General features: G+C 39.2%; 1 protein-coding gene across 1 annotated transcript in view; it reads right to left on the bottom strand.

The window, feature by feature from the left end:
• The window catches only part of MAPT (microtubule associated protein tau), a 103991-nt gene that overhangs the window by 49428 nt on the left and 40248 nt on the right, over positions 1-14315 (bottom strand). Inside the window, exons 3-4 of the mRNA XM_089531944.1 lie at positions 12407-12496; positions 534-620 (exon numbers count right to left, since the gene is read on the bottom strand). Coding sequence (XP_089388070.1) covers positions 534-620; positions 12407-12496 — 177 coding nt within the window. The remainder of the gene's footprint in view (positions 1-533; positions 621-12406; positions 12497-14315) is intronic.

A 14315-nucleotide genomic window follows, 5' to 3' on the forward strand; every position in this document is an offset into this window, starting at 1 on the left:
AGAGAATATGTGTATATTTAACAGACTATGAAGGGCTTTGATGTTGGAAGGCCTGATTTATCAGACTACAGACACTCTAGATTTGAAGGAACATGGAGGAAAAAAGTGCATTAAACTCTGTGTGTAGTGTTTTCGGCCACAGAATCTGTCTAAATGTCAATTATTTGAGCCTAAGCAGAGATATGAGAAAGCTCTCTTTTGGACCTGAACAGACAGGTCAAAATAAAGCTACTTCAGGTCACTTTGGGGGTATGCTGTTTAAATGACACACAGATCTTAAGAGGCTAGAAGCTGCGCCAAAGCTGCACTCCAGTCCTTAGGACTGGAGCATGGCTTTGGCACAGCTTCCAGCACCTAAGGACTCATGCAACATTAAAACAGCATACATCCAAAATGACCCGAAGCAGCTTTATTTTAGCCTGTCTGTATGGTCCCTTTTATTAGTAAAGGGGTGGCAATTTTGATGCACTTTTAATAGACATGGCAGTGCTGGCTGCTATAAATGTCAAAGTAATGAGACAGAGAGCTCCCACCTTCCACAGTTGGAGTACTTTTAGTATCAGATGCTTCAGACCCTGGTTCATCAGCTCCATCATCAAATGGTATATGGAGGGGAGAGCCTGGAAATACACATATTTAGCACTCAGCATAAGGAGCTTAGCTTTGGAATATGGCCCACTGAGTAAGCAAAAGGTGTTTTAGTTAAAGACCGTTCACCCCCTTATTGCAAAGTGCAGGCATGCATATGTGGCAGTAATCACAGATATTAGCAAGAGTAGGGAGTGAAGCAGCAAAAAAAAAAAAAAAACCAGCTAAAGTGAACCTATCCAGAGTAATTGATCTGCTAAGTGCAGCAATCTACAATTCAAAACAACAAAAAAGGAAAGCCAACTATCAGGAAGTCAGTTGAGATCATTATGATTACATTTCAAGAAAGTTGCACGCCATGTCTTGCTTACAAGAAAGTGTATTTCAGCACCCTACAGCATGACAGCAGTAGATGCCTTTTATGAAAAAAGCAAACAAAAATGTCTATAGGTAATTATGCATAAGTTAAGAATAAGTGCTTCAACACCAAAACTGGCCACTGTTGAGAAGAGTAGCCTGAGTGACTCAAAAAGAGAGAGATTTGAGCCTGAATGGTAGAAGCATGAAGACACACACATTCCTGTCTCTTCAAGGCCTGAGTCTTTTAAAATTCCTGACTAAAATTCCTGACTAAAAAGGGCAGGAATGTGAAAGGTTCTAGAATATGTGGACATGAGCAATATGGAGGGGAGGTTTGGAAGGAGATTTGAAAAGTGTATGTCTTTGGGGGGGATCTCTCTATGTTCAGCACACAATGGCGTTAGATGGTATTTATTCTTTTCCTTTGACACCTATATAATATGAAAAAGACCTATGTGCAGGCTTCATAATTTCCATAGGATTTTCTCCCCTTTAATGTCAGCCAAGAGTAATAATAATAATAAAAAGTATTGGAAATGGCCAGAAACCACCATAATGGGTAAGACAACATAAACAGTCAGGCTATTGTTACAACTAATTTTCTATTTACCAAAAATCCAACCAGTAGAATAAGAAAAACAAGTTTCTACAGAAATAAAATGGAAGTTTCTTATCTGAAAGCAAAGTATTTACAGAACGGTTCTGAAAAGTCATACTTAATTAGTGATATGCATTCAAATTACCACAGCATGGAAACATTTTGTAGTGGTGCATGTGTACTGAACTATATGAAGACATGGTCTACTAAAACCTTTGGCAATGGAGATTTGCACTTAATCTCTCCATTTGTTTGAATGGAAGGAACACTCCTCCAAAAGCAAGTGGTTTTGAATACAAGGCCTGCAAGAGTATATCTCAGAAGACGTAGAAACTAGAAATCATCTTAGGCAGAAAGGGATATCCAATGTAAAAGGCCAAGGTAAATCCGTATGTCAGACTATGTACAGCTAATCCACCTATAAGGAACACAGTTCATTAGTTCTTCTCACTGTTGCTTTAGTCACAGGGAAGATACATTTAGAAGGTCGAGAAATACAGGAACCAAAGGTTCAAACTGGGGAAAAAAGCTCCAGGTTATTGTATGAATTGAGATATGTGGTATTGATGCTGAAGACCACATAAAAATCTCTTCTGGCAGTCAGAAAGTAGACACAGTGGTGAAGTGGTCTAATATGTAGGCAAGCAAGAAAAGTGTCACCCCATAGTGGAGACCATAAAAGGCGTTTTTGAATGGTTGTCTCTGAAACAGCCGAACAATATACATTTTCCCCTCCTTTTTCCCGGTTCTTTCTGCCTTGTCTTCCAGCAACATAGCTGTGGTCCCAAATGAAATTACTCTTGCCTGGATAATGTCTGACACTTGGTGTACCAGCAACTTCTTCAATTTATGCACAGCAACAAGTAGAGAAATCAGAGGTGATACTGTAGACAAGCGTCTGAAGATGTCATGGGAAGCTAATCATTTATGTGGGCAGACAATTTTGTAAGATTGCTACCACCAGTGCGATGAATTTCATAAACATTGTAGGGACAACAGTCAGAGTGAAGATTAGCACATGATAATGAAAAAGTTGTTCAAAAATGATCAGGTCAGATAATAACATGCAAGTACTTCCAGGACCAGTCACATAACACCGGTGCTTAAAGACCTGCACTGGCTGCCTATTCGCTTCCGGGCACAGTACAAGGTGTTGGTGATTACCTATAAAGCCCTACATGGCTTGGGCCCAGGATACCTGAAGGACCGCCTCTCCCCATACATTCCGCCCCGCACCCTCAGAACTTCTGGGCAGCAATTACTTAGGGTACCTGGGGCTAAACTCTCCTCTACATCGAGGAGGACGTATTCCATCGTTGCCCCGACCCTTTGGAACACGCTGTCCACAGAGCTCCGCTCGGCCACCTCCCTGGCTCAGTTTAGGAGGGATTTAAAGACCCTCCTATTTCGAACTGCATTCCCCGAGTGAAGTCCTAGATGGCCTCTCTCTCTTTGCTGACAGCAATTTGGAGGGCTGACCGGGGGTTTTATGATTGTTTTAAAATGTTTTATTGTATGTATTATTTGTATTATGTTGTTCACCGCCCTGATCAGTGGAAGGGCGGTATATAAATAAAAGTTTTATTTATTATTTATTTATTCAAGTAACCATCCCTAATATCTGTTGCTGCAAATTATTTTCCCTCCCAAAGAAGAGGAAGGATATGGAGGGAAAATAACCACAAGGAACTTATTCATTGTGATGTAAGTACTAGCATCTTGTAGATCCCATACTTGCTCAAAATTCAGTAATGCGAGTAAGATAACTGCAATAGAAACTGACCATCCATTCATATGCCATGACACATACCAAAGTATGAAAAAGTTATTTCTGTCTTCAGAAAGTAAAGGTGAAGCAAAAAGTACCACCTGGCAAAATAGGAACGGCAAGTCAGTTGTTCTACCATTCCAAGCACTAAGATGTAAAGCAAGGTGGCCCCCAAAAACAGGAGAACAGGTGTTGACAATGGCATGGCAGTCATAACGCAGGCTGGACACTCAAAAACACACCTCAGAACTGTTAGATGGCTTTGCTTTAAAAGAATACTTCTGTTGTGTTCCAGATATTGGAGAAATTGGAGAAATATGTTTGCTAATGAATTCAAGTAGAAGATAAATTATGAATGAAAAATTGCAGTTCTCATTATTGTCTCTAATGGGTCCAATGAGAATACAAAAAAAAGTGTGAACTTCTGGTCTTTTTCAACAGTTTACAGTCACTATCCAACTTTTCATCAGTGTTTTCATTGAAAGAGCTAGCTCCACTGAGATCTTTTGATCTTTAAAGCTGCAAAGTACAGCCACCAATAATGCCTATGCTATGGATCCAAGCAATGACCTGGAAGCACAAATAATCTCATATCAATACTGATTTGGTGCCTTGAAATCTTGTTGGCCAAAGCAAAAACCAACCTAGCAACATATTTTATCTTGTAAGAGATCCTCCACCAATGACAGTAACCTACTAAGATCAATGCTACTATTTCATAAACTTTCCAGTATACTGTCTAGGCCAGTGTTTCCCAAACTCTGGTCCTTCAGATGTTTTATACTTCTGCTCCCAGAAGCCTAAGCCGTCTTGGCCAATGGTGTGCGATTCACTGGTCTAGACACTAACCCTCTTTGTCAGCCTACACAGAGGAGAACATCTGATTTGGCTTTCCTGCTAAAGAAGCTACTGTGACTGTGTGTGTGAATGGGTGTTTAAATGAGAAACAGTTCTCATCTTGAACTCTGTATAAGGGAAATCACAACAGGTAAATTGCTGGAGGAATGGAAAGCAGAGAAAACAGGATAACGTATTGCAATTTAAAAAAAATCTATAGGTATTTTTGCTACTAAAAACCTGTGTGGTGTAGTGGTTTGAAGGCTGGACTATCACTCTGGAGACTAGGGTTCTACTCCTCCCTTGGCCATGGAATCACACTGGATCGCCATGGGCAAGTCACATACTCTCAGCTACCGAGGAAGGCCATGGCAAACCCTCTCTGAACAAATTTTGTCACGAAAACTCCATTATAAGGTTGCCTTTGACTGAGTGACCATAAGTCAGAAACAACTTGAAGGCACACAACAATAACAACAATTTTGCCGTTCTATTTCATAATTGATAGTGTCTCTACTATGTTGTACTATGGTGGACAATTAGATTCCCACTATAGAATCTGATGACAATGAAGATGTTTTGAGCAATAGGGCCAGATATGAACAGAATCATTGCAATCTTAATCTCATTTTAGTGGATGTGTAGGCAGAACATGCTACCAACATTGCTTAATGACTGAAGGATTAGTTTGTAAATTTAGTGACACTTGAGCAATGGAAAAAATGTGATGACTGGGTGGAATGCTTCCTGGGACTTGAATCAAATTGACAAGTACAGAAAATTCAGTTGTAATGTTTTCTGAGACTTTAGAAGAATCAGGGAGGTGTCCAGGTAATACTTAATAATCCAGTCATGAAAGAGGATGGTATCAAGCCTAAGAACAAATCTGTATGTACAAGGTACCAGACAATCATTGTAGGGACCAACAAGTAAGAAAACCCAGGATCAAATTCAGGCTGGTCACTGGGTTGTGATGAAGTTAGTATGGATGAGGGTACTGTTGTTAATGATGAAAAGAACTGCACTATTGGTGTTAGACTATCGTAGTATCAGCACTAAAGGCTGAAAACGAGTCAGGAAGCAGTAGCTTGGAATTATCACCAGTGAAAATCAAATGAGAAACTGCAAAGGCAGGGTTACAGCTGGATATTAAGAAGACAAAAATAATGAGCCCAGAAGACGTAATAGGTGAATATAAAAATACAAAAATTGTTAAAGGTTTTCTATACCATGGCTCAATCGAAATGGAGGAAATAATCAAAATGGAGGAATCCTCTCACCAGGAATTAAGAATAAAAGTTGGAATAGCAGCTTTTAGCTAAGTAAGTAAGATCCTCATGTCTAAAGATTGAATATACTGTATATGTCAGGATCACCCATACCATGGTATATCTATATATGTAAAAACTGGACAAAGAAGAAAGCTAATGGGGTAAAGTATAAATCATCAGAAATATGGTACTGGAGAAGAGGTTTATGGATACCAAAGATATCAAAAGGACAAAGAAATGGGTCCTGGAACAAATCGTTGTATACTCCATTGAGTATAGCTCCACATTACAAGTGAACACAAAACCATATTATATTTTTGAATTGCCATATTCTACTGGCAATCATGATCCACAAATTGTGCCCCTGTAAGTCAGGAACAGCAATCCTGTATACTGCCTAGAAGCCAAAATAACTTAAACTGAAACCATTGTACTCTGGACACATCATGAGAAGCCCTGACTCACTGGAAAAGATTATAGTGCTGGGAAAACTGGAAGGTAGTGGAAAAATAGTAAGATGACATTACAAATGGATTGATTCAATAAAAGAAGCCACAGCCTGAGTCTGCAAGAGCTGAGCAGGGCTGTTGGTGACTGGAATTCTTGAAGGTCTTTCGTTTATAGAGTTGCTATAAATCAAAGCCAACTTGACAGTACATAACAACAAAGAACAAACATCCGATGTGTTTATGTCCTCTAATCTTGCAGATGGAGATGGCTGGGAAATTATCCCTGTTAGTCTGTGGAAGTGAGTCTGCAGCCAAGATAGTGGACAAAATGGAACTAGGTTTTGGTTGTAATGCATGGTTTATATGCATATAAGCAAGGTGGCAGGATTACTGCCAAAAGACAGCTCTAGAAGCTTCCAAAGATTCCTATGCAAGTGCAGAGAAACCATATGTGTGAGTCACAGAGACTATGAAGAAGAAATGCTGGATGTGATCAACCTATGCCAGCTATCCATGGAGATGGAGATGGCTGAGAAACTAGAGTTGTTAGTTTGTGAAACTGGGTCTGGTGAAAGGTAGAATGGTGATCAGTCTTGCCAAGATGAATGTGTTGAATTCACTGCCATATTTATAGTATGAGGTAAAGTTGCTGTAGCATCATGGTCCAAGTATGTAAGCAGCACAGCAAGGGAATACTTACGAGACTGACATCCCTGCCCAAAATAAGCTAGGCAATGATCCCATAACAGTGAGTCAAATAAAAACATGGGTGCCTAATTTAACTGTTAAATGTGTTTATATGAGTCCTGGAACCACAGGAACCAAGAATACAAAGACTGAAAACTTGAGTCCTGACTGTATTGACCCTTGTAAAAATATTCCCAGAATGAGCACAGAAATGGAGAAGATGGAGATGCATGTTGACATCTATACCAGTCTTGTGACCCTGAAACAATAGACCTCAGTCTCAGATGTTTGTTGAGGTTGATCTGAGCATTCTACCAGTATTAGTTACTCCTCAGTCTCTTCTTCAAAACTTGAGATGGACTTCTTGGATAGCCAAATTTCCCAGACTAGCATCAGTTACATCTGAAGAGTGAAGATGTCTGAAATAAGGGGGAACTCCGTCACTTGCAAGGGAAAACATTATGTTCCACCAGGTCTTAGTGGTCTAACAGAGCCTTCTGTTTATTTTTTGTTTTTTGGCATCTGAGTGTCAGAGAAAATGTATTTGTTTTACATCAGTAGACGGAGGAGAGCGGCGGAGGACTCTAAGGCCAGCTCCAATGTCCCCAGAACACCTGGCTATACCGGCCCAGAGTTTTATTATTTCAGATATGTAATTGATATTTGATAACTGACTGTTGTTTTGTTGCCAGGGGCCAGTTGGGGATGGTTGTTAGATTATTATGCTATGCTATGTTATGTTTTTACTATGTATTATGCCATGTTATGCATTTCTTTTTGTACTTTGTATTCTTCATGGATTTTTGTGTGGGAGTTATTATTCTATTGTTATATTATTGTGCTGTAATTGGAGGGATATGTTTTTGAATTTTTCTGTTGCCTTTACTTGTAATCCACCTTGATTCCACAAGGAAAACGTAGAATATAAATAAATCGTATATTATTATTATTATTATTATTATTATTATTATTATTATTATTATTATTATTATTTCTGAACTGGAGTCACTTCCTTCTCCTTTATAGCCTTCCCTGTGATTCCATCAAAATAGAGAGCCAGTGTAGAGTGGTGGTTTGACAGATGGACTATGACTCTGGAGACCAGACTTTCATTCCAGCTTGGCCATGAAACCCACTGGATGACTTTGGGCAAGTCACACGCTCTCACTCTTAGGGAAAGGCAATGGCAAACCTCCTCTGGACAAATTTTGCCAAGAAAACCCCATGATAGGGTTGCCTTAGGGTTGCCATAAGTCGGAAATAATGTGAAGGCACACAACATCAGCAAAACAATTGTCAGTCCCCAAAATATCAGCTTTCCATTTTTCTGGCAACACCAGCAATACTAGTAACATAGCTGGAACCCTGCAAATGATCAGTGCAGATATCCTGAGAGACACCTCAACAGACTGAAGTGCTTGTCCTCAAAGAAGGGACTTCAACTGAATTTATTCACCCATTTATGGCACCCCTGCCTGCTCTAGTCATATTTAGTTCTGACTGGAGTCAAACTGATGGAAGTTTCCTAGGCAGAGGAGACACTTTGCCCCAAACCTCAAAAACAGAGAGACATACCCCCTACCCTTTCAGTCCTGTATGTCTCTCTGTTTTTGAGGTTTGGGGCAAAGTGTCTCATTTGCCTAGGAAATTTCCATGACATACAGGACTGAAGGGGGGGGGTAGTATGGAGTAAAGCTTCCAAAAAGTTGAATTCTAGCTCCCAAGCAAACAACCTAGGTGTGTTTCCACCAGTTGACCTATAGCTGAACAGTAACCTCAGCATGTGGTTTGCACAGCAGAGTCTCCCATCCATACTCTTTAGCTCTAAGAGGTGCTGAAACACACTCTGTGCAGATGCAAAAGTACTATATGAGAGTAACAGAGACCATAAACAAGCACTTAACATTCTGCATTGTTTCTGTTCTTCTGGATTCAAAAAATGATGTGGAGTTTGGGAGAAGCAGTGAGGTGATACTAAATTATTTAGGGTGGTTGGGGAAAGAGTAGATTAGGGAAAGTTCTAAAATAATATCTCAAAATCAAGGGAATGGTGGATTGAGCATTAAAATGGTAAATGAAATTTGCATGTGAGCAAGTGTAAAGAGATGCACATTTGGACCAAAAATCCATTAGTAAGAAGAATGAGCAGAAGAGTACTGTTGAGCTCATGTCCTTGTGGGGTTCACAAAGGTTGGTCATGGAGTAAAGAAAATACTTGAACTGACAGGCCTTTGGTCTAATCCAACTGGCTCTTCTTAGTTTTTATTAATAGAAAGCAGATCATCAAAGCAGATCTCAGTTCCATGTGTGGCTCTTCATAAATGAATGGACCTCCAGCCCAGTGTGGTAGATGCAGGCAAAGAACTACTCAGAATAGAGAATGTTAGGTTAAATGTATCAGTGGTTTGAGATCAGTCATAAAGCAGTTTCATATGTCTTGTAGAAGAACTGTTACAAAGGCATTCCTGTGCTGATGAAAGCAGGAAGAAGATTACCCATTAAAGTAGGGGTGAGCAACATGCAATACAGTACATGCATTTTAAGAACTGTATTCATTGGTTTTATATACTGCCTAATAATTTATTACAAAACATATACAACTGAGTCCAAAAATAACATTAAAGCAATTAAATTATGGCAATAATTATTTTGAGAGTAAAAAATTTGAGAGGCTTGGTCCTTAACAGTAAATAAAAAAAGAGGAAAGGATAATTTTAGTGTGTGTGTTTTGTTATGAATTATTGGAAGACTGACCATCTCACTATATTTTAAGATCTTCCAAGGGTTTCCACTGCTGCAGAATCTGCTGCAGTGTCAAAAAGTATCATTCTTTACAAGCAGAATCAGACTTCTGGAAGTACAATTCTACTTGAAAACAAAGTCTATGGAAAGCATACAATCAAGGCGAGCACCCCTTATCCAAAGTGTTTGAAACCAGAAGCATTCTGTATTTTGGATTTTTAAATTTTTATTTTGAAATACCTGCATTTGCATAAGCATAATGAGACATAATGAAGCTGGAGAGAGACTGAGGATCTGTGAAATGATGGGAGGCATGCATTCATGTTCTTGTTGTGGGCTTCACATAGGTTGGTCATGGATCTCCAGCTATGCCTCTCTCCAGCCTTGTAAATACAGTACAAGTACATACTATGCTACTTGTGCTGTAGTTCAAAAACTTTTGAATTTTGGAGTAGTTTGGATTTTGGAATTCTGGATAAGGGATGCTCAACCTGTATTATTTAATAGAAAAACAGTGGGGGGTTTCTTCTTTCTCTAGAGCAGCAGCAGTAGCACATTAGGAATTGGGGACATGCCTCACCCCAACTCCCAGAAGTTGCCCACACCTGCACTGATGTTTCTGGAATAGTGCCAAATATATATATCCAGAAACAGATTAGAGGGAAATGTCATTTTAAAGGCTCGTTTTTTGGAATTGCTATTATGCTGGCCACTGATAGAATAATGAAGTAGAATTCTTGTATTCTTCCATCCATAGACATCTCTAGCATTTGACACCAATCTGTTCTTTGCTCTCGGTTACCTAATTGGACAAATTATGACTATGCCCTGCTGCTATCAATCCTGTTTAAAATTTACTTGGAATTTGCCAATGCTCTCAGTTGAATTTAAGTCCAAGCATTTATAAAACTGTACCCTACTGAGGTGTGTTACAAAAGTATGTATCACTCATCTTCACTCAGTAGACAGGGTTGACCTAGATGTTTGTGACCTCTAATACATAGATTACAGAGAACACTGACGGAAATGGTGGAAAACACACAGACTTAAAGAGGCAACACCTGACATCTGGGCAATTAAAGTAGTTCAAAGTTTCACAAAAATCACGGGAGCACTGGTTTAGAATAAATAGGCTTCCTGTATGCACATCTTTGGTATGTTGCTTTCTAACTATAAAATCATCCGCAGAGACCAAACAAACGTAGTTGTGTTGGTTCAGAAGAAGAAAGAAAAGCAAGTGCATGGTTGATAATGTCTTTATTAAGACTAGCCAGCACAACAAAAAATATCTGATAAGTGAAATCTATATAAGAAAAACTAATTTCACGAATCTTAAATACACGCACACACACACACACACACACATCACACATTAATTAAGGCTTTTTATCCAATTAATAGTTTAACAATTAAACTTTAACTCAAATCAAGGGACAACACAAATGGTGCGACAAAAGGCAGTTGTTTTCTGAAAAGCTTGCCCTTTCTCCTAATTATGCTCCTTCTTCTAATTTCTGTTTATAAGATTCCCACGCACTTCAAACTATTTCCTAGTTTAAAATTTGACTCTCATTTTGAGGGATGATGAAGCAACTTTGTAACAGTTCTGAAAAGTGACAGCAAAGATTGAATTTCTGAGAGTACAGGTATCCTTTTTCATATGCAATGCATACACTCAGAGTATGAGAATGCATAAATCGCATCACATCAAATACATTATTATTGCCATTCTCAAAATGATTAAGGATCTGGCCCACAGATAAAATTTTGATGAGCAAAGTATCAAATAAAAACCCATCTTTCTATCCTGTAACCAAACTGATTCTCCTGCACCAAGAAGAGAATGGAAAAGGGTACTGACATCAACGGAAAAGGACAGTCTGGATCACACATTACATCCCCAGTTTGCTAAATCACACTACCTCTGCCTCTTTCCCCTTCAAACAACAGCTCAGGCTAGTTTAACAGTTCTCAGTTAACATCCAAAAAGGAGAAGTGCATTTACTGTCAATTTACTACCTAGGATTTTAAGTCACTGTGGTTTAAGAACCCAGTTAGTAAACTAGCTTTTGAACACAGTTTCCCCCTTCAGATGTAACAGAACTGTAGATTATCCGAGCAGGATCAGTGCACAAAAGGGGGCGAATATGGGATGTGGGCACATATGGGCTTGATGCTTGTTCCTAGCTTGATAGTCTATAGCATAGCAGAAAGGGAGTATTATGTCTATCTGAGCCAGTATGAAACTGCCACGGCTTTAAAAACAAGTACTGTTGGAACATAGTTTTTTGTGGGTTTTTCAGGCTATGTGGCCATGTTCTAGAAGAGTTTCTTCCTGGCGTTTCGCCAGCATCTGTGGCTGGCATCAACTATGGATGCCGGCCATGAAAGCCTTCGACTTCACTGTTGGGACACTGTTTGGAGGCAAATGGTTACACATACTTCCCTTCATAACTGGCTGCAGAACTGGATTCATTAACGTTTTTTGACTAGGCTACTCAGCAGCTGAACCAGAATTATGAGCGATTCTCACAGTACAAAATATAACTCATTCACTGGAAAGCATATTATTATGCCTAACAATCCATTAATGAGAGTCCATTTGGCATTCTCTTACTTTGTTGTCATTTAACTAATTTGATTTGTCATCAGCTTGTACATATTTGATCTATCTGCTTTTTCATTCCATGCCATGAAGCAGGCTGAGCCTCCAAAAGCTCTTGCTGTAATAAACAAGGCGGTCTCCCAGATATGCACTTGTTTTTCTTCTTCATGCTGCAACAGACTAACATAATTACTCTTCTAGAATTTAAAAACATCTTTACGGTCACTTTTCTGTTAACAGCCATAGCGTTTAAGTGACAAAGCTCTGGAACAGGATGCATCACACCACTGAATGCAAAGCGCTGGCAGCGAGTGGCACAAACATGCACTATGTCACCTGTGATGAGGATTCACAACTAACCTTTCCTCAACCCATTTACGCTTGCAGGCTCCATCCCCACAGACAGCTTTTCTCCATTCTTTTTGAACTGGGTGTCACCATCCTTCTGGATTCCACCCTGTGGAAGAAGCTCCTTCCTGTCTCCCACCTGAAAAGGCTCACCTGTCTGGTTCCACCTAGCTTGGCTCACCAAATGGTCATCTGTCATATTGAAGTCCTTATGCTGGTCGGCCATGCTGTCACAAAGGTTATCTAGAAGAGAGGGGATTGCCATCATTAGATAATAATATTAATAAAAGTGCCCCACTACTTTGGAACAAATGCTTTTCATATTTATTACACTAATATTTTCACTGACTAACCCATGCCAAAGCAACAAATAAAGTATTTACTATCACTTTCCTTGTTGTAGACACCTCCAGGAAAATACACCAAATCATCAAATTTCCTTCAGCCATTATTATTTCTAAATTACAAACATGGTTACGCTCCATTGATATTATTCTACAAAGCAGGTGACCAAAACAAGCTGCATGAATTGAGGCTGCATGATGGAGACTTGCTCAAGGTCTTCTATCAAGAGACAGGGGAGCATTTGAAGCCTATCTCCAACATATTTTCCACCTCAAATGTATTATCTCAAATTAAAAGCCATCAAGACTAGAGATTTGCTTGCTATCCCTGAATACCAACAGCCAGGTTCTTCAGGAGAAATGACAAAGCCTTTCCACGGCAAAGTTGCTTAGGGAACAGGAGGAGCTCCACCAGCCACAATATCCTAACCATTGGGGGCAAGTAATTGAAGGACTGTCTGTGTTTTAAGATCAAATTAGGCAGTCCTTCCCCAAATTTCCCCCTCTTTCTGGAGTGAAATAAATAGTGATTAAGGAAAGGGGTTTTGCAGTTAGAATGTCCTGGGCTGCTGTCCCACTGCAGAATTAAATGCAGTTTGACACCACTTTATCTGTCATGGCTCCATCCTATTGAATCCCGGGATCTGTAGTTTGTTCAGGCACCAGAGCTCTCTGTCAGAGAAGACTAAATGTCTCACAAAATTACAAATCCTAGGATTCCATAGCCATGAGCCATGGCAGATAAAAGTGGTGTCAAACTGCACTAATTTTGCAGTCTATATGCAGCCCTGGCTACAGAGTGCTCTTCACAGGATGATTCAGGTGGTACTGATTCTATCATCCCTTCATTGTAGAATGTTTTAAGGTTAGTTTTTTGAATGATGCAGTTTTATTTCCTTTACTTGAGAACTCTCCTGCTATTTTTGTTTTAATTGACTGATGTTGTTGCTTATGTTTTAAAACATACGTGGGGGAAATGTGACCCTCCAGTTGTTGCCAGATAGCAGCATTCAGCATTCCTCACCATTAGCCATGGTGGCTAGACCTGATGGGAGTTGCAGTCCAACAAAACATTGGGGGGGGGGGGCAAACTTTGCCCACCTATATTTAAAATGTAAGCCTTTTTAACAGTCATTGGACTGACAACTGGGGTGTAAATTTCCACAGATTGCCATCAATTGTGAATGGAATGGCAGTATGGAATACATTGACATGTTAATGTTTGTATGTAGAAGTTTTTCATATAAAGAAGAAAACAATTTCCTAAAGTGGAAAAGTGATATTCTTCAGGAACACACTATGTATTGAGAAATGTATTTATCTGCTAACTCAGAGCATCCCATAGCTCTTTTTTTTTGGTTTCTCTTGCTATTCTGTCTGCCATCCCTGCACCCAAGTATGTTGTCTATACAATTGAAATTATGTCCTAAATCACATTTAAAAAAGGAAACATTTGGCAATCAGAAGATATGCTTTCTAGATTCCCTCCAGTAAATGCTACAGATGTTTGCACTGGTTTATTTAAAACAGAAGAGGGAAAATAATTATGCACTTAATTTAAGAAGATCTTCAGGTTCAGAGGGGAGAATGGCCAACTTAAAATAAACTACTGTAATTATATATATATATATATATATATATATATATATATATATCAATCACATGGTTATATCCGTTCTCTTTCTGTTATTGGGTCAGATGTCACTTGATACCAATTG

Source organism: Sceloporus occidentalis, unplaced genomic scaffold (assembly GCF_023333645.1).
Source record: "Sceloporus occidentalis isolate IW3139 unplaced genomic scaffold, rSceOcc1.0.p SCAF_7, whole genome shotgun sequence".
Taxonomy (NCBI): Eukaryota; Metazoa; Chordata; class Lepidosauria; order Squamata; family Phrynosomatidae; genus Sceloporus; species Sceloporus occidentalis.